Raw genomic sequence first — 18,399 nt, 5'->3', positions numbered from 1 at the left:
CATCAATAAAAATAAGGTACTCCTGCCTCCTATTATTTATAAGGCTTTAATCCCTGATAATTATATCTTTTTCTTTTTTTTCTCCTTTTTAACATCTTTGAGCAGCATATTCAAAAGGGGGAATAGAGACTGGACTTTCACATGACTGCCCTGTCACTGATTTCCACTAAATTGATTTTTCCCGCAACGATGCATTTTCAAAACCAGCGCAGCACAGTCTGCGTGAAATCGCTTAAGACGTAAAAAAAAAAAAAAAAAAAAAAAAATAGAGAGAGATTTGCGCCTGATTCGGTCGATCTGACGTCAGTGCACATTTCCAAACGACTTTATACGATACAGTCTATGCTTTATACCCGCAACAACAAGCGAAATGCTCCGTGAGCCAGCTGTTGCAGGCAGCCGGCGACTATGTGGCGAGCTCAAACACCTGTTTAAACAGGACCTTTAACGTTAACTGTGCGCCGCGCCGCCCTCCCCCCACCAACCCACCCACTAACCCCGTTCATGGGCCTGTTTTGAAACCGGAGTGGTGAGTCAGTCCTCTTCTCTCGGTTTGGAAAAACAGCAGATCCGGCCAGGCTGCAGGCTGCAGGGGCCCGGCGGGGGGATGGGAGGCCGGCGGTGGATGAACACCGGAGGTGGACGCAGCTGGACTCCCACTCCCAAGGACCCCACATCCTGACAACGGCCGGCCGTGTTCCCATAGTGACCGGGGTTGATCTGGGAGGGAGGGAGGGAGAGGGGGAGAGAGAGAGGGGGGAGGCGGGGGAAACACCGCCAGAATTAACTGTTGTGCGTATTTTTCCAGCCTAGTAATCGTGGGTGCAGCCAATCAATTGGTCATGTTCTTCAAAAGGAGAATCAAGAGCCGTGGTGAGGCCGTCCCGGTCCCAACCCCAGCGTTTACTCTCTCTGCTCTCATTTTATCATCATGGGGTTGTGGAAGCACCAGTGTTTTATCCTCTTGTGTTATGCCTATATACTGTATATAACTGATAAGATAAAATAAAATAAAGGGTTAAAGCAGATCTTTTAGGTCGGCCATGCAAAGAAAATATACAAGCAGCCAGTAGAATAGAATAGAAAATACTTTATTAATCCCTAGGAGGGAAATGTGCAATTTGATACAGGGGTATTATAAAATAGGTTTATAATTATACACACAACAGGCTACTGCTAAATGTCAGTATTCGTGTGTAAAGCAGGGAGCCACTAGAGACTTCATTTCCATTCCCTAAATGTAACTTACCCCCCTCCTTTTCCCGCCAAAAGGCCTTGTGGGCGTGGGGGGGCTGGAGAGAGAGGGGGGGGGTCCAAGGGTTGATAGGGCAAATCAATGTCTCCATGACAACCGTTGCCCTGGACAACGAGGGATGCTCGGGGTGCTGCGGCAAAAGCCACGCGCAATGCAGCAGTGTGTGGCCCACATTGATCCACTACTTCACAGACCAGAGGACTCATTCTGAAATCTCAAGACTGAAATTGCGCAAAGTCAGTCACAGGGGAATTAAACACGGCACGGTTCAGTATCCATGATGTAATATAAAGGCAGTAAAGTAACAACAGGCTTCTTCTTCTTCTTTTTCTTTTTTATATAGAAACGCGCCACACGCCGGCACTGCAATTTACACGTCGACCGCTAGATGGCAGCATCGTGTCCTTAATAAATTCGTCTAGGAACCAGGAAAGAACTATTAAAATGTAAAATATTTGTTAAAAAAAAAAAAAAAAAACTTGTTGTAGTCAACCTTGTGTCACGTCCCCAGAAAAAAAAACAGTCTCACCCATAATACATCCATGGCCTTCAGCAGATGAGCAGACCCCTACACTTTGTTCGTGTCCTGGACATTCTGTCGATAAAGTTTGAATTCAAACCGTCTCCCTCAGCTACAATGATGGCGGCTGATCAAACTGTGCTCGGAGTTCCCCCCTCACTGTCTGGGAAAGTGGTTGGGTATGTTGACAGCTCATTTTATCACATTGTCCCTACTTTAAATGATGTGTTTAACTCTTAACTACGCTGCTGTAACAAACTGGGTTGATAGCGTTACGACTGTCGTGTTCAAACCGGCAGTAGCATTAGCTCGTTGCTAACATCAGTAAACTTAACGGATATATAGCCTGTACATAAGCTAAGTAAGCTGCATCGTTGTACACGTAAAAAACATTATTGTAAAACATTTTTGCTGCCGAAATGGTTGCAAAGTAACGAGCAACACCTTGAATGAGATGGTTAGCTTACTGGTGCATGCACCTGCTCCAGTATCCTGTGACGTTTAATGATATATAATTTCTCTACAGGTCTTTTGCATATTTGACAATAAGGGACAGGTTGCCGACCATACTGACTAAAGTTATAGACACGATTCATCGCAACAAGAACAAGTTCTTTGAAGAATATGGAGAGGTAAGAATTGATTTACACCAGTTTCATTTGAGCAACATCCTTGCTCCATTCCAACATTTATTCAGACTTGATCTTACATGTGTTTAATCTTCAATTTTATGCAGGAGGGCATCCAGGCAGAGAAGCAAACGATATCCCTGCTGTCTAAGATGAGGAATGAGCTGCAGACTGATAAGCCAATACTACCACTGACAGATGCCCTGCAAGACACAGAGTCCTGGAACCAGTACCTGCAGAGACACCGGGGATTGCATGGAGACGAGGAGTCTGTCAGCTGGTTTAAGTCTCCATGGCTTTACGTGGAGTGCTACATGTACCGCAGAGTACATGAGGCCCTCTGGCTCAAGTGAGAAGCATTTCCATCTTTAAATGAGATCTGTTGCTGCCCCACTTCCTGCTTTCATCCTTTTTGGTTTCATTATATTGTTCCCTGGTTCTGGTCTGATTATACTTTTATTTCTCTTTTTATTGCAGTCCTCCTATCAGTGACTACGATGTGTTTAATGAGGGAAAGACTCAGAGTTTTTTTGAGTCTCAGCAGGCTGTAATGACCTTGTGTACATACTTGGGGGGCATCAACAAAGGAATGGAAGAGATGTCAAAGAATCAGCTGCTTGAGCATTTCAACAAACTACTGCTGGTCAGTATTCTCACTACCTTCTTAAATCTTCATAGCCACGTGAAAAGTCTAATAAGTGACCTAAAAATGAATCTGTAAAAAACATTCAATGCATGCATTCCTTTACATTATTTTTTATTCCACCTAAATTGAATACATAATCAGGTTTAACACAATTCTTTTAATAGGACTTCATGCTTAATATGATATGATTTAATATGAGTCTGCACTCATCTGTTATAGTGTAAGGTTCAGGGTTTTTATCATAGTTGAGTTTGTAGTATCAGTCTGTTTGATGTGGCCTGTGGCAGCACATAAAGTTGGTTAGTTCTGATGTTGAGTTCAGTGTGAAACTCCTAAGCACTATTTAAATATATGAAATTTTAACATGAGCAAATTATTGGGCATTCATTCTTTTATTTTTACTTTTCCTAGGTTTCTCTCTGGGGGAATAAGTGTGACTTGTCTATATCTGCTGGCCAAGATAACTCACAGAAGACCAGTCCAATAGATTCCCTCAGCAGCCTACAGCCATTTATCTTGGTGGATGACTCCGACATGGTGTGGTCAACTCTTATTTCCTCCCAAAGACCGGGACAGTCAGAGAAAATCACAGGCGGCAGAGTGGACGTTGTACTAGACAATGCTGGCTTTGAGTTAGTCACTGACTTGGTCTTAGCAGATTTCCTGGTTTCCTCTGGCCTTGCGCGTGAAATCCATTTTCACGGCAAATCCATCCCATGGTTTGTCTCTGACGTCACAGCAAACGATTTTCAGTGGACCATCCGGCAGGTCATGGCAGCCAATCACAAGTGGATGTCCAAGAGTGGTTTCCAGTGGCAGAATTATGTTAAAGAGGGCGTGTGGTCCTATCACGACCATCCTTTCTGGACACAGCCCCATGAATTCTGCGACATGCCGGCTGACGCTCCTGACCTGTACGCGACCCTGCAGGGAGCCGACCTGGTGCTGTTCAAAGGGGATCTGAACTACAGGAAGCTGACTGGGGACAGGGACTGGGATCACACAGTTGGCTTCGATACCGCACTACGCGGATTTGGGCCTGCACCACTGTGTAGCCTGAGAACTCTGAAGGCCAACATACAGGTCGGTCTGCAGCAGGGCCAAGGGGAGAAGCTCAGCTCCCAAGATCCAGACTGGATGACAAGCGGCAAGTACGCAGTCATTCAGTTCAACTGCCGGAAGTCAGAACAGTGAGGGCGATCACAGGAACCCGCCGGGAAGATGTGGATTCAAAAGGAGTATCATGAGCAGGAGATACCTTTAAGCCATAATACCACTAAGTTATAAGAATTTGTTACGTGGTGTCTTTGTTTCTCATCCTTCAATAGCACTTAATGTTTGATACAGAAACGCACAATAAGAGAAATGACGAAAGATTTATTTTCAATACATATTTGTACCATCTCAAAATCATCTTAAAATGCTTTAGCACTTTTGAATCTATACATCTCTCTGATTCAAACACAGTTGTTTACGGTGAGAAATTAATCCTCAGAGGTAACGAATCAAGGTTGCGTTTTTATTTTTTACCACAAATAGGTAATGTGATGTGCACAATATATTAAGTCACAATGTTTACAGATTAATGTAGATGCTGTTAACAATTATTGAGTTGAAGCTAAGTAAACATTGAGCTTTATAAATCTATGTCTTAGAGCAGCCGTACTTTAATTTTTGCATGTGCTTGTGGAGAGTGATGGTAGATGTAATTTACAGCTATTTTTATTTTGACTCAGCTCAGCTCAGGTTGTTGCACTCAGTGATCATTGATATGCATGCACGAAAACATTCAGACAGCCGTTTAAACGAGCCAAATCACAACATCACTTGATAACCACTTTGCTCGGTTTGAAAGTTGGTAGACTGTTATTGGGGGTAAGTGTAACAATAACAGTGACGACATGTGCTTGTTTTGTTTTAAATGGCAACCCAGACCTCTGTATCTTCATAGATAAAAGTGGATTTCTCTGTGCACACTGTTATGTCATCTAAATCATCATTGTCTGTTTCTGTACTTCAGAGGTGATCTTAACTGGATTCTTCTCAGTGCGGCTGATGGAAATCTTTAAAACTTTCATTAATGGGTTTGATTTAATAAAGAACTGTAATGACTGCTCTTCCTACCCCGCTGTCGTATTTTGCAAGCGTGAGAAATGTGGTAATGTCTTTATTTTGCAGCATATTTTTTCTTTGTGCAAAGCCTCAAAAGCTGGCATTTCTATCTAATGTAACATCCAGACAGTTAATTAATCTGAATCATCTCAATTGTGCATAAAACATTTAAATATTTATGCACGTAAAATGTTGCAATCTTCTCTTGTTATTTACTGACAGTCGTTGATGTTGTTCACCTGTTGACCTTTCATATGCACGGGAGTCAGGTTGGACCTGGAGGAACAGCCAGCAGGAAACCAACAAAACAGCTGGAAATGCTGTAACGTGTGTTGTACAATTCTGCACGGGCGTCATTAAGGCTGCTCACATGCTTTGTGTAATGAAAATGAAGTCAATTACTGCAACAAGTGTTCTATCCTGAGCCATTTGGGTGATTCAGCTGTTGCATTTGTCACCCTTCACTTTCCCCCGATTTCAAATGTAACAGTGTCTTCATTTTATTCCCGGGGAAAATGCAAAAAATATATATATATCATCATCAGGGATACTTGTTTTCCACTTGACCTGACATGTCCTGAAAATTGGGCTGTTTACTCAAGAAAGATGTTGCACAGAGAAGGGAAAATGAAGCCTCTGTGCCAAGTTTTTTCCTTGCTGGTGATTGTCACTAGTTCTTTGTGATCATGTTTATGAACTTAAATTTCTTGCACAATCTACACTGTGTCTCAGCTGGAAACAAATGGATTTTAATGCCCCAAATTTATCATTTCATCTGAATGTATTTTTTTAACATCTGTGTACATAATATATTTTCAGTTATTCCTAGATTACATCTTTATCTACCTTTTGCGGTAACTGCTTCTGTTTGTGCACGTGTGAAAATAATCCTTACGTGTATAGTTTGTTATTAGAAGCGTTTCAGCTCACAAGGTTGTTTTTTCACCTTGACGCTTGGTCCCAAAACATGCAAGGACTAAAAGGGTCCCTGAAAATCACAAATGTGCAGCTTGCTGTAAACAAAAAAACATTGATTCCTTTAGAAGTTTTATTTGCATAAATGCTCTGGCCCATTGCTTGTTTATAGTGTTCCATTACACCCTTGACTTGACCCGATAAAGTAATGTTTAACTGGCACATATTATGATCCTCTTATATATGTCACCCTTCTTTTACTGGAAATAGCAAGAAAATGTGTCTTTAAATTTCTGTTAATTTCTTTATCAGATTTATCAAAAGATAGAATTTAAATCGTACATAGTCTGATCACTGTAACTCATTCATCCTCTTATTTGGGGTTCATTGTGAAATTATTGGCCGTCAGAATGAGATTTGACCTCCTGCTCTGTTTGCTGTGTTATGGTGACCTGGCACTTTAACACACGTGGTTATCGATTCGTCTGCATCTTTAATTTGTTTATCCTTTTTTCAACCTTTCCACTGTTCCCATTGTGTCCAATGAGCCCAGCTCAATGTCTGACAGTCGGAGAGATGAGAGAGGCGAGCAAAGAGAGGGAGAGGCGACAGTCAAAGAGTCCCAGTGTCGCACAGCAGATACAAGGATGATTCATGCGTAAGAGGTGAGTATGTTATCGGGGGGGAGAATCTGGATTTGGATTTGTATTCAGTCTTTGTTGTTTTAAACCAGCTTTTTCTCTGAGATTTTATCTACTGCAGTCTTAATGGTGTTCAAGAAACTGGCCACAAATAGACTGGTTGCACGTCATGCTGGGAGAGTGCAGACTATCAGCTATACAAACAACAAGTGTTCAGAGAGAGAGAGCGAGAGAGAGATGTACAGGTAGTAGATAAAGATGAAACAGAAAGATAACACTACAGTTTATTGAAACACTAAGTTTATTTGGGGAATTCCCTTATTTCCCTGTCCATCTTGTCTTTCTCCCCTAGCCTTACCTCTCTCCCACACATTAGTAGAGATGTATTATAGGAAAAGAAGGAAAGGTTCTGTTGACAAAAAATAAAAAAAAAACAGTTGGAGGTTGGGAGGAGTCTTATTGGATGTCTTTTTCCTCTTTCTGCAGCTTGGTGGGCGTAAGCTTAAGGCATACAGGGAAAGTGGGACTGGGTGAATAGTGAACCCTTGAAGTTGCTTGACAGGCTTTATTTGAAAAGAGAGAGTGAGGAAGGAGTAAAAAAAAAAGAGGGAGAGCAGCACTCGTCTCCACTCCCCCTCCCTGCAAATGGGAGAGCAAGTCTAAATCATGTTGCTTATCAGTGCTGTTGTGCTGTGATGTTGCTCAGGCAGAGCCCGGCACAGAACAGGCAGCCGTGTGGACCAGCACTCAGACCCAGGATCAGCCCAGCCCTCTCAAAGCTGGAGACCCTCTCCCCGTCAGGTCTCTCGCCTCCATCGCGCGCCCCCCTCGGTGACATGTACCCCGAAGAGAGCCGGGGTTCTGGAGGGGTAGCCACTGTGGACTTCCTGGAAGGGACGTTCGACTATGCCGCCCCCACCCCTGCTCCGACGCCACTCTACAGCCACTCCAACGCTGGCTACTACTCTGCTCCTCTGGATGCCCACGGACCACCCCCCGATGGCAGTCTTCAGTCCTTGGGCAGCGGGCCCACCAGTCCTCTTGTGTTTGTGCCCTCCAGTCCTCGACTCAGCCCCATTATGCACCCGCCCAGCCACCACTATCTGGAAACCACCTCAACACCCATCTACAGGTGAGGGAACACAGCCTTTCTTTGTCACCATGGTGTGAAAAGTGTTTTGTGTGCTGGGAAAATTGGTCCTTTTATAGACTGAATCAACAGGTTTAAATGATTCCCTCTATTTATTAATGTATCTGTAGAATCACGAAGTTGGCTTAAACCTCTAAATGTAATATTGTATCTGATACATGGTAAGTAACTCCAGAGAGAGGTCAACTCCAGTGCTTGAACCTGATGTTTTTCACCTTTTCGCTGTTGATGATGTAACTGATATGATAAGTGCAATCAAAATATCAAGAGACACTCCAGTTGTTGTTTCAGTGCTGCACTGTGAACTTGCTCTATTATGTTTTCAACACAAATTGCGATCCCTTTAGAGTATAAATTAATTTGTTAAGCTTGTTCATCATAACTGGTTTATATTTGTTTCCTAAATGTGCTCACACAACTAGAGACCATATTTTTAATCCATTGCCTCCGTATTCAGTCATCAAAATGCAGTTACAGTATAAACGAAAGGTACAGTAATTATATAACTGCATAGTGTTTGTAATCTCTTGCTTTATACAAAACATCCCATTATCTCTATAGAAAGGATCAAGCTTTGCCCTGGTTTCTAATTCCAGAGATTAAGGACTTTGTCAAAGACCTTGAGAGAGGAACAATACGTAAGAACAACAGTTACAAGTACAGATTGTTTCCTGGCTCAGGTGGAAAATAGCGCTCTGGCTCTCTGCTCTTGTCTGAGCCACTGTTAAATTACAGTCAGTGTGGTAAATGCCAGACTTGATCTATACTTAAGTTGGCTCTAACTTTAAAAAAAAATATTTGTTATATTTTATACAAGGTTACTTTTGTGCATATAATTTTATCAGCATCACAATTCATACTCATGGTCTTCTGAAAAAATCATCAGATGTATGTGAAACAAAATCAATGTCTTATTATAGGTCCAGTCAGCAGCCAGCATCCAGAGAGGACCACTGTGGCACCAGTGAGGAGTCGTACAGTGTGGGGGAGTCAGGTGCTGGCGCTGGGGCCGGGGTGTTTGAGATGGTCAAAGAGACACGTTTCTGTGCCGTGTGCAGCGACTATGCCTCTGGGTACCACTACGGGGTGTGGTCGTGTGAGGGCTGCAAGGCCTTCTTCAAGAGGAGCATCCAGGGTGGGTAGAGTGCCTGTTTTTTTTTCATATTTGGTCAGTGGGTGTAAATCTTCAGCTGTTACCCGTGTGTTAAGGATCATTTGTTATTTTATCATAGTTTGATTTCATATAAAAATCGTCTAACTGTAAAGATGAATTATATTCAGCATTGCAAATCGTCTAAGGACAATGCAACAGTGAGCTTCTGACTATAAATTGGTCTCATATAGAAGCAATGAGCTCAATAAAAGTGAGTTTCATGAAAAGGTAAATTTAGTGTCTGTTACATGTGTAAAACCGAAGAACATCCATAACAGAGAAAGTGAAAGTTTTGAATATTAAAGTATGATGATTTATTGAGCTATCTCTTTAGTGGGCTCATGGTTCTGCAGTGAACTGTCTGTAACCTCAATAAAGAATTGAGCTGTCAAACTGGAGCCGGATCGCTGTCATATAAAAGCAGAGAAGGAGGGAAAACACACGTAATGAACGGTGATGCTGTGAAACATAGATTGTAAATGAATGGAGCAGAATTTATGTTTCAATACGTTTAAGTTTTACTGTTATTATTCCCACTCCTGAGCCATACAATGTGCTGTGCAACCCTCATGTACCACGAAGCTGTTGGTGCCGTAGCCATGTTTATGAAATGATGCTTCAGCTCATCGATGCAAAGTCTTGCAATGAAAGACTGGTCATAAAGACATCGATAGTCTCCATGGCAATAACAAAGTCGAGATGCCAGATTTTAATTTTCTCCATCTCAGCTTCATTTAAAATGGGGGAATAGAGTGTTCCTGGCTAGTAAATAACCTAAATGTGAAGTGAAGGCTGGAGCGGAGGGCTTGAAGTAATAGATTTTCTTCCATTTCAGGTCACAATGACTATATGTGCCCAGCAACCAATCAGTGTACTATTGACAGGAATCGGAGGAAGAGCTGCCAGGCCTGCCGTCTAAGAAAGTGTTATGAAGTGGGAATGATGAAAGGAGGTGGGTGGAAACACCAGCAGAAAGTTTTTTCTTTCTTTCTTTTTGCGAGACAAATGTGTTTTTAAATCCATTTTCACCACTGTAATGTGTTTTTGCAAATAACTAAATGTTATTATTGGTTAACCTGTTGATTTTACTGGTTTGCTTTTTTTGTGTGAGTCATTTTCTGTGTAATAGGTCTTTTTTTTCTTTTGCACAATTTTGGTTTTCTGACTGTTGTTTTACTATCAGCAAAAAGAGATTGTTTGAATTTTAGCAAAATTAAAAATTCATAACTAATTTCCATTCATCAATCACGGCTCGTTTGCAGACAGGCTCGGCAGAGAGTCATGGTGGTGGAAGCAGATAAGCTTGAGGCTCGAGGCTAACTTTACCATGACCTTGAAATGATTTCCTCTTAAGGAGTACAACTACTGATTGGCACACACCCACATTTTTTTTTGTTTTCATACTTCTTGAATCACACAGGCATCCATTTAATCAGCACTGTTGGTACAGGATGTAGAGGTGAGAGAGGTTTTGAGGAAAAACCGCGATGACGATCATGCTTGTGCTCTGTGTCTTTGTGTATATCAGTTTGTGATGAGTCTCTGCTGTTTTCACAAGGTATGCGTAAGGACCGCGGCCGGGTTCTGCGCCCTGACAAAAGACGGACTGGCGCTAGCGACAGAGAAAAGACCTCCAAGGATGGGGAGCAGAAGAGGGCACATCTCCAGGAGGGGAGGAAACACAGCAGCAGCAGGAGCAGCACTGGAGGAGAAGGAGGAGGAGGGAAATCATCAGTCAGTGGCATGCCTCCTGACCAGGTAGTGATTCATGTGGAGGCAATTACACTTGCCTTTGAAATACCTTGTTGTGGTGCAAAAGTCGCCCAGTGGGCTTCTCTGGATCAAAATAATCCAGATTTTGAAATCCCTTTTTTGCTATCCAGGATCATGTAATCTGTTTTAATTTTATCCCAGTTGTTCAAAGCAAAGTTTGATTAGATCAGTCTGATCCAGATCCAAACTTTTCAAGATGACCAAATCCGGATGAGTGGTCTAAATGGGATTGTGTATCACACTGAAGGCTGATGGGTAGTTAAAAAACAGGTAGAACAGCAACATGGGGTCACTCAAAGTGTGTTTATTTGAAAATGGGATGTATGTATTGTTTTCTGTGCAGTTTTTTTTTTTGTTTCTTCATTGTATTTTAAACAGCCAGATCTTATCTGACCCATAACAAATGAATAATAAAAAAAGCAAACATACTACATTAGTCAAATACATTGTGAATATTTTTCTATGTGTTTTAAATTCGAACTTCAAAATTCAAAATACAAATTTTAGTTTTCATTTACTTATCCAGTAGTTGGGGAAACGTTTTTTTTTGTGAAATAATCAAAATTTAACTTTATTTACTTTATCACTAAAATGTAAAAATCAGGTGCAAAATATCAATGTATATATACTACATTATAAATGTTGCTTATTTGACCAATTTGAATTAAATTTAAATGACATTTTGTTCCTGAGATCCGCCCTGAATCCACCAAACTGCTGGGATCAGAATAATCCTGTTCTTTTTGGATCAAAGTTATCCCAATCCCACTAAACACAAACTGAGGGTTTGATCCAGATTAAAACCAAGATTGGATCACGTGATCTAATTAGATCTCAGAATCTGTTTTTAGTTTTGAACAATAAATTTTCAAGATTTGATCCAATCCATTATTCAAAATCCGATTACGGTAGATTACCTTTTGAACAACTGGGCCCCTGGGGATCATGACAGTTCATATCAGAGTTCCTGGCAGCCCGGCCAGTGGTTTGTTTAGAAATGTTTGTATCAGTTTTAAGCCCAACTTCAAAATCTGCTGCTTCCCCAGGTGCTTCTCCTGCTCCAGGGTGCTGAGCCCCCGATACTGAGTAGCCATAGGAAGGTGTGCCAACCCTACACCGAGGTCACCATGATGACCCTGCTCACCAGCATGGCCGACAAGGAGCTGGTCCACATGATCGCCTGGGCCAAGAAGCTTCCAGGTACTTTTTAGAGATCACCGAGGTCGCAACACAACCAGTAAACACACAGCACAGACCTGAGCTTTTACTGAGTCTAGTTACAGCCTGTGGCTAGAGTGACTGATCTGTGACAGTTACTCAGTCTTCGTTTGGAGCCAAAACCTAGTGCTGACTGGCAGAATCATTTAAAATGTATTGACCCACACTAAGGTGTATGAAGTTAGGAAAACAGGAGTAAAAAGCCCCATAAAGAGTAAGTTGTAGTAGTAAGTTGAGACTTCATTTAGAGTATGCCAAAGGTCTGCTTGGTCTGTAGGGAGTTATTCCAGTACTGGCTACAGCACTGGTTTGCACCTTCCAGCACTATCATTGTCCAAAATGATCATCCCTTGTCCAGCATGTTTTTACATACACAATCCTGTAAACTGACAGAGCTAATGTCTCATAGATTGTGTCCAAAAGTGAGAGGGAAAAATTACAGAAACTACAACAAACAATCTGCTGTAAAGCGTTTGGCTTCTTCTGACTTCAGTCTTGTTGTAATATTGTCTGGATGTTTGTTATTTCTTAACACGAATCTGCCAAAATTGCATCAACACTGCTGTAGATTGTGAAAAGAACAACTCCACTTCACTTGTTTTCATTTATGTGTGGTATTTCTGCAGAACTACAGCTGTGCCAAAGACAGAGAAAGGTCAAATTATGTAATTATTTCTTTTCAAATGCAAAGGTTGCCATGAACACAGGGGGGGAAAACTGACTGCGATTATTTTTAGAGGTGCTAAATAAATATAAAAATGAATATATAACAGCATAAAAGTCTTGTCAGTCTAATGTTTATTTTGTCAAGCCTCACAAACGCCAGCAGGTCAGAAGAATGACCTGGCGCAAATTGTAATATCCTTCAGTTTAATGTTCCGTTACTGTGGTTGCCGGTCGACGGGAAAGAAAACTAAAGCCTGTTGCGTAGGAGAGATCTTCATGAATACTTTCCCTGTAGGTGAGCGCAGGTGCAGAGCATGTGAGTCAGGTCCGCTGGAGGAGCACCATGACATCTCTGACATGTCTCATCTCAAACGAAACAATTTTTTTATTGATTTATTTTTTATTCCAAAGGACAGAAACTCTGTCTTTATCAAACACTCAAATGTACAGATGTGATGTGGAAACAAACGTGAGGGCTCTGTGTTGTTGTCTGTTTGACTGCTTAGGCAACAGCAAGGTGATGGGAGACCTTTATCGTAGAAGCACACATTGGCACACGCACACACAAACAAATGCAGAGCCATTACAGTGATTACAGTCATCACCTTTGAGAGGATTGTTTAGCCAATCTGCTGCCACCCCATAGAGCGTAGACCCTGTATAAGACACACTTTCTTATGCACACACGCTTACAAACACCCTATCTAAGTGAGTAAATCCAGATTTTGGGGTGTTATAACCTTGTGCGTCACTAAAAGCCTTAAGACACACAGTTTTAATTGCGAGGGGTCCCAAACGGGGCACGCGGGGGGACAATGACAGTGAATTGACAGTAATTACATATGAATTAAGACAGCTGAGTGCCAGCGATAAGGCTGCTTATGAGGGCACCGAGATTGCAGATGGTTTCTTTTAACTACTGTAGCTTTGCTCTGCCAGACAACAAGAGCCTGCATGTTTTTTTATTTTTTATGTGCATGATGAAGGTGCGGGGGAAACATTAACCTCTGTGAGTGTTGCTATTTTACACCATATTGTAATTAACGCCCACTCCCTGCTCCAAAAACAACAGATTTGTTTTGTTATTGTGATCAGGATGCCAAACACCTGCTCCACACACACTGAAGAATTTTAAGTTTTTAGAGTTGACATGAAAGTTTGTTAGTCAAGGAGCTGATGATCACCTCAGTTCAAGCTCTTGGTCTCTCGCACTTTGTCGTCTAGGTTTCCAGCAGCTGTCCCTCCATGACCAGGTGCAGCTGCTGGAGAGCTCGTGGTTGGAGGTTCTGATGATCGGACTCATCTGGAGGTCCACCCACTGTCCCGGGAAACTCATCTTCGCGCAGGACCTCATACTGGACAGGTAGCGAGGAAAGCCCTCCCTTATACTTCTCCGTGACATGCAACCTTTCTTTTACTTTTTCATATCTCTGTCCTCACTTTACTTCCCCCTCTGCTCTATTTCCCCCCCGTCTTCCTTTCCTCTCCATCTCACACAGATGTTAAGAGTGATACATCAGCATTGTAGATTTTCCATTTCGCACCCTGCCTTGCCATTGTGCCGTCCCAACACTTCCGTCATAGAGTGAAAGACTAATTACATGTTCCCCATGGAGAGGAGAGCAGCCTCTCTCTAACCTGAAATACCCCCCCTCATCATTACAGGGCTGAGCTGGCAACCAGGACTCAGATTTAATCAAAGCTTCAATGCAAGGAATGATGGAAAAAGGAGAAAGATGGAGGGAAGGAGGCAAAGGAGAGCGCAAGAGCGAGCGAGAGAGAAAAACAGAACTGAGAGGAGGACACATAGTTGTTTTCTGCTTTACAGGCACAGGCTGTTCCATCCCCCCACCCCCGGTCTAAGTAAACAAGCCGGGCCGAGCCACAGTATCCAGCTCACAGAGAGACGAGGTGGAGACAGAGAGGGATGAGGGAGACATGCAGACAGACAGAGCTTTTACCGTCTGATGTGCCTGATGGTCCCATTTGATTCAAAATTAGAGAGTATTATCTCTAAAACCTGGTCCCCCCTGTATGAGTGTCCTCACCAATTGGACATGATGACTAAAACGCTGTTGGTCATGGTTGACAAATTCCCTTGGCTCTGTGCTGTCCAAGTTTATCTTCCTCTCTAACCACTGGACATCATCCATCTTTGCTCCACTTTTCAACTGTTGCTGACAAATGGAGGGGCTGCGGCGATTCAGTCCATTAGTTGTTTATCTCTCTGGATAGTTTCATGGTCACAGAGGCCGTTTCCTCTACGTTTGAGGATGAAGATGAGAAATAAAAAAAGAATGGAATGATATCCATTTAGGATATACAGAATTTAAAAAACCAAGGAATTTCATCATCTTCTCTTTCACTCTGCCTGTACAGGAGCGAAGGCGACTGTGTCGAGGGCATGGCTGAGATCTTCGACATGCTGCTGGCCACCGCCTCCCGCTTCCGCACGCTCAAACTCAAAACTGAGGAGTTCGTCTGTCTCAAAGCGATCATCTTGCTCAACTCTGGTGAGGCAACATGTTTGCCTGTTTGTACAGTTGAAACCAGTTGCTTGTGAAACCTTTTCAGAGAAACCAAGGGCAAACACAGTCTAGTGACAGTTTCTCAACAAAATAATCAGCTAACTCTTTTTTTTTTTTAATGTGCGGCACTATGCTGCAGATGTTTCTGTCGCAGAGAGTAAACATTGAACAGTGTCAGACTACACCCACAGAGGTGTAGCTCTGAACGCTGCTCAGGTAGAGTACATTAGGCGAACACACTGTTCTGAAAAGACCCACACTGTCAATACACGCAATAACGGTTCCCATGACAACATGAGACAGCTTCAGGGGCGTTTTTTGTTTAATCCTCGAGATTAAGATATTCTATATGGGAAATGACTCAGCTGAAATACCAGTGTGATGACACAGCTGCTGGAGCTGGAGGAACTTTGATTAGTTTGGGGGCAAACGTGCAGCTGCAATTTATTCTTTTCTTTTTTTTGTCAAGCAAAAGTTGGCCATCGATGGTTTCAACATGAGTAAGTTCCTGTTTTTTTTTTCTCTTATTAGGTTCTTTCTCTTTCTGCACCGGAACTATGGAGCCGCTGCACAACGGCACGGGAGTACAGGACATGCTGGACACTATCACAGACGCACTCATACATCATATCAGCCAATCAGGATGCTCCGTCCAGCAGCAGTCGAGGCGGCAGGCCCAGCTGCTGCTCCTGCTCTCCCACATCAGGCACATGAGGTGAAATGAAATTAGAAATGTTCTTTTATTATATCAAGTTCATGTTTAAACAATTAGTGCAGTGATTCGTCAAGGTGGTGAGAGCTCAACGCTGCTTCAATGGGGTGAAGCTGGCTTTGAGAACCATAATTGATTGTTTATTTATAAGATTATTTTTAGCATGGGTTATCAATAACAGGCTCTCTCTCCACATATGAACTTAAATCCTCTCATCTGTGTTAATGTGTCCTGTGGAGTTTTTGAACACCAGAAACAACATGTTTTTGTGAGTCGGTCCCTGGTTTGGTTATATCATGGACTTGAACTAGGACGTGACACACATATTAATAGTATCACACTAATCCACTCATTCAGGTGGTGGTTATGCAGCAGGAAACACAGTAATGTGGCAGGAAATGGCACAAGCAAACAATGCAAAAATCATATTTTCATGTGTCTTAAAATATGCACTAGATAATAAATGTGTATTAATCCACATGCAGAATTTACTCCAGTTGAATTATTACAGAAAAAATAATTAAATACAGAAAAACACCAGCTTCATCCTTTAATTGAAGCTGTAAACTGAAGAATAACACATGAGTAAGATGAAAGGAAAGAGCAGAAAGTGGTAGCTTGATTCCTCATCTCTCTTTTCAATTTCAACAGCAACAAAGGCATGGAGCATCTGTACAGCATGAAGTGTAAGAACAAAGTGCCTCTGTACGACCTGCTGCTGGAGATGCTGGACGCTCAACGGCTGCACCGCCCCATAAGACCGTCTGAGGCCTGGTTCCAGACCGACAGGGAGCCCTCCACCCTCAGCATCAACAACAACAACAACAACAACAACAACAGCAGCGGCGGCGGTGGCTCCTCTTCAGCTGGTTCCAGTTCAGGACCACGAAGCAGCCACGAGTGTCTGAGCCGAGACCCGACCGGTCCGGGCGTCCTGCAGTACTGCACCCGCATCCTATGAGACAGAGCACAACGAGCGCGTCTGAAGGTCAAGTCGTTTTTATGAATGAAGTGTGTAGTACAGAATGAGACTGGGAGAGCGACAGTGACTGTATATAGATTCACTGTGTGAGGTAATTATTTATAGATTTAGTGATTTTTATTTCTGTTGTAGCTGTTTAGGGAGGACATTTTTCTTTTGCACTGGTCCAGTTCACCACAATCTGAGCTTCAGTGCTGTTGATCTTGTAGCTGTCTTTTCATTTCTATAACAGCTTTACATAACAGCTCATAATTTTGGAAAAAAGTGGCCAATGTCAGGTCTTCTTGTGGTATTCTGTTATTCACGGCAATTTCAAACGACAAGCAGCTAATTTTCCTTTTTATTTGCCTCAACCAAAGTGCACTTCCTCTCGGATTTAAGGGGCTATTGGGCATAATTTTTACTTTCACATATAAAGAGTGATCACACACCTAATCTGCTGATAAAATGAATGTGTAATTTATTTACATCATTGAACGCCTAAATGTCAGGTAGTGTGTCTTAGCACATGCAGTTTTAAACTAGATGCATTTGGGGGAAAGAAAGTATTTCAAAGATGAAAAGATACAAACGAGGATGTATCTATTGAATCTTAAATACCTAAAAGTTCAATGATCAAATCCTTGGGCACTGATTACATACTGAAGGAAGCTTAGCTTTACTGTTGGGTAACTTCACCCTATTCACAGCTTTTGTGTACAATGGGTTTGTTCTCTATGCTTACTAGCACCAAAGTTTTTTTTTCTGGATTTGTTATGTGTGAGTGTGTGTGTGTGGCAGAAGAGAGATTGAGAGCATCAGAGGCTCCAGGCTGATTTGATGCACAGATCTTTGTCCTGATGCAGTTGTTCAATATTTCAACCATGTTAAAACTACAACCAGTTATTATTCATCCACTAATTCAGTGATTACAAGTTTAGGTTTGACTGGAGTTGCACACCTTCACAAGTCTAAATAATGTACTGTATGTGCTCACATGCAGTTTTTTAAATTCTTGTTCAAAACGACCAAATTTGATCCAGTCATGAGTACAGAAGATGTCTGATATTGACGCAATTAGGTCATCAGTTACATATTTTAACAACTTTTTGAAGATTATCCACATTATTTAGGTCCATATTATATTATACTTATTTGAAAAGACTCCTAATTGAGCCCACTATCACCTTATTTGATGATATTGTGTGAACATGTGTTTCGTGCAACATGAATTTGTCACATGTTGAACACCTGAAATAAGTATTGGAAAAGCAGCCATCACTTGATTGACCTGTAGATATTGCATGTTATTAAAATATATTGTGCCAGGTTATAAGTGATAAACAGAAAGACACAGTTTTAAATACTTTAGTCTGATTTATGCCAACTATATGGCAGAAAATTGGATTTGGTCACTTGTTCAGTGTAAATCCAGTCAAACCAGACCTGATTGTCATTTGTTTACTGTGCATAAAAATAAAAGTGTGATTGGGAAAAGATTGTTCATCACCATGTTTCTC

General features: G+C 41.9%; 2 protein-coding genes across 4 annotated transcripts; both read left to right on the top strand.

Annotated features, from left to right (window-relative positions):
• The first annotated feature begins 465 nt into the window (after positions 1-465).
• On the top strand, positions 466-5,591 carry armt1 (acidic residue methyltransferase 1). Of its 3 annotated transcripts, none has more exons than XM_084001090.1 (6): positions 466-1,491; positions 1,599-1,954; positions 2,302-2,407; positions 2,512-2,753; positions 2,882-3,047; positions 3,462-5,591. In XM_084001090.1, the coding sequence occupies exons 2-6, from the start codon at positions 1,812-1,814 to the stop codon at positions 4,242-4,244; spliced, it is 1,440 nt and encodes a 479-aa protein (XP_083857216.1). In that variant the 5' UTR covers positions 466-1,491; positions 1,599-1,811; the 3' UTR covers positions 4,245-5,591. The 3 variants fall into 3 exon arrangements, with proteins under 3 accessions (XP_083857216.1, XP_083857217.1, XP_083857215.1); XM_084001091.1 differs by having other exon boundaries at positions 466-1,701; positions 1,809-1,954; XM_084001089.1 differs by having other exon boundaries at positions 466-1,954.
• Positions 5,592-6,612: 1,021 nt separating this feature from the next.
• Positions 6,613-18,376, top strand: esr1 (estrogen receptor 1). Its single transcript, XM_084001080.1, has 10 exons — positions 6,613-6,742; positions 7,425-7,850; positions 8,789-9,003; positions 9,857-9,973; positions 10,580-10,779; positions 11,841-11,994; positions 13,903-14,041; positions 15,058-15,191; positions 15,738-15,921; positions 16,570-18,376. Exons 1-10 carry the CDS (start codon positions 6,732-6,734, stop codon positions 16,877-16,879), a joined length of 1,890 nt encoding a protein of 629 aa, XP_083857206.1. The 5' UTR covers positions 6,613-6,731; the 3' UTR covers positions 16,880-18,376.
• The last annotated feature ends 23 nt before the right edge of the window (positions 18,377-18,399 follow it).

This window comes from Trachurus trachurus (genome assembly GCF_905171665.1).
Source record: "Trachurus trachurus genome assembly, chromosome: 24".
Lineage (NCBI taxonomy): Eukaryota > Metazoa > Chordata > Actinopteri > Carangiformes > Carangidae > Trachurus > Trachurus trachurus.
Note: the sequence above shows the minus strand (reverse complement) of the source record. Positions and strands in the feature narration are given on the sequence as shown.

Excerpts from the sequence above, each read along its gene's own strand:
- armt1 (XM_084001090.1), top strand. The coding sequence starts at position 1,812 with ATGAGCAGACCCCTACACTTTGTTCGTGTCCTGGACATTCTGTCGATA. Across the intron at positions 1,955-2,301 it reads CTGTCTGGGAAAGTGGTTGG|GTCTTTTGCATATTTGACAA; the intron begins GTATGTTGACAG and ends ATTTCTCTACAG. Across the intron at positions 2,754-2,881 it reads CATGAGGCCCTCTGGCTCAA|TCCTCCTATCAGTGACTACG; the intron begins GTGAGAAGCATT and ends TTTTTATTGCAG.
- esr1 (XM_084001080.1), top strand. Across the intron at positions 9,974-10,579 it reads AGTGGGAATGATGAAAGGAG|GTATGCGTAAGGACCGCGGC; the intron begins GTGGGTGGAAAC and ends TGTTTTCACAAG. Across the intron at positions 15,922-16,569 it reads TCCCACATCAGGCACATGAG|CAACAAAGGCATGGAGCATC; the intron begins GTGAAATGAAAT and ends CAATTTCAACAG.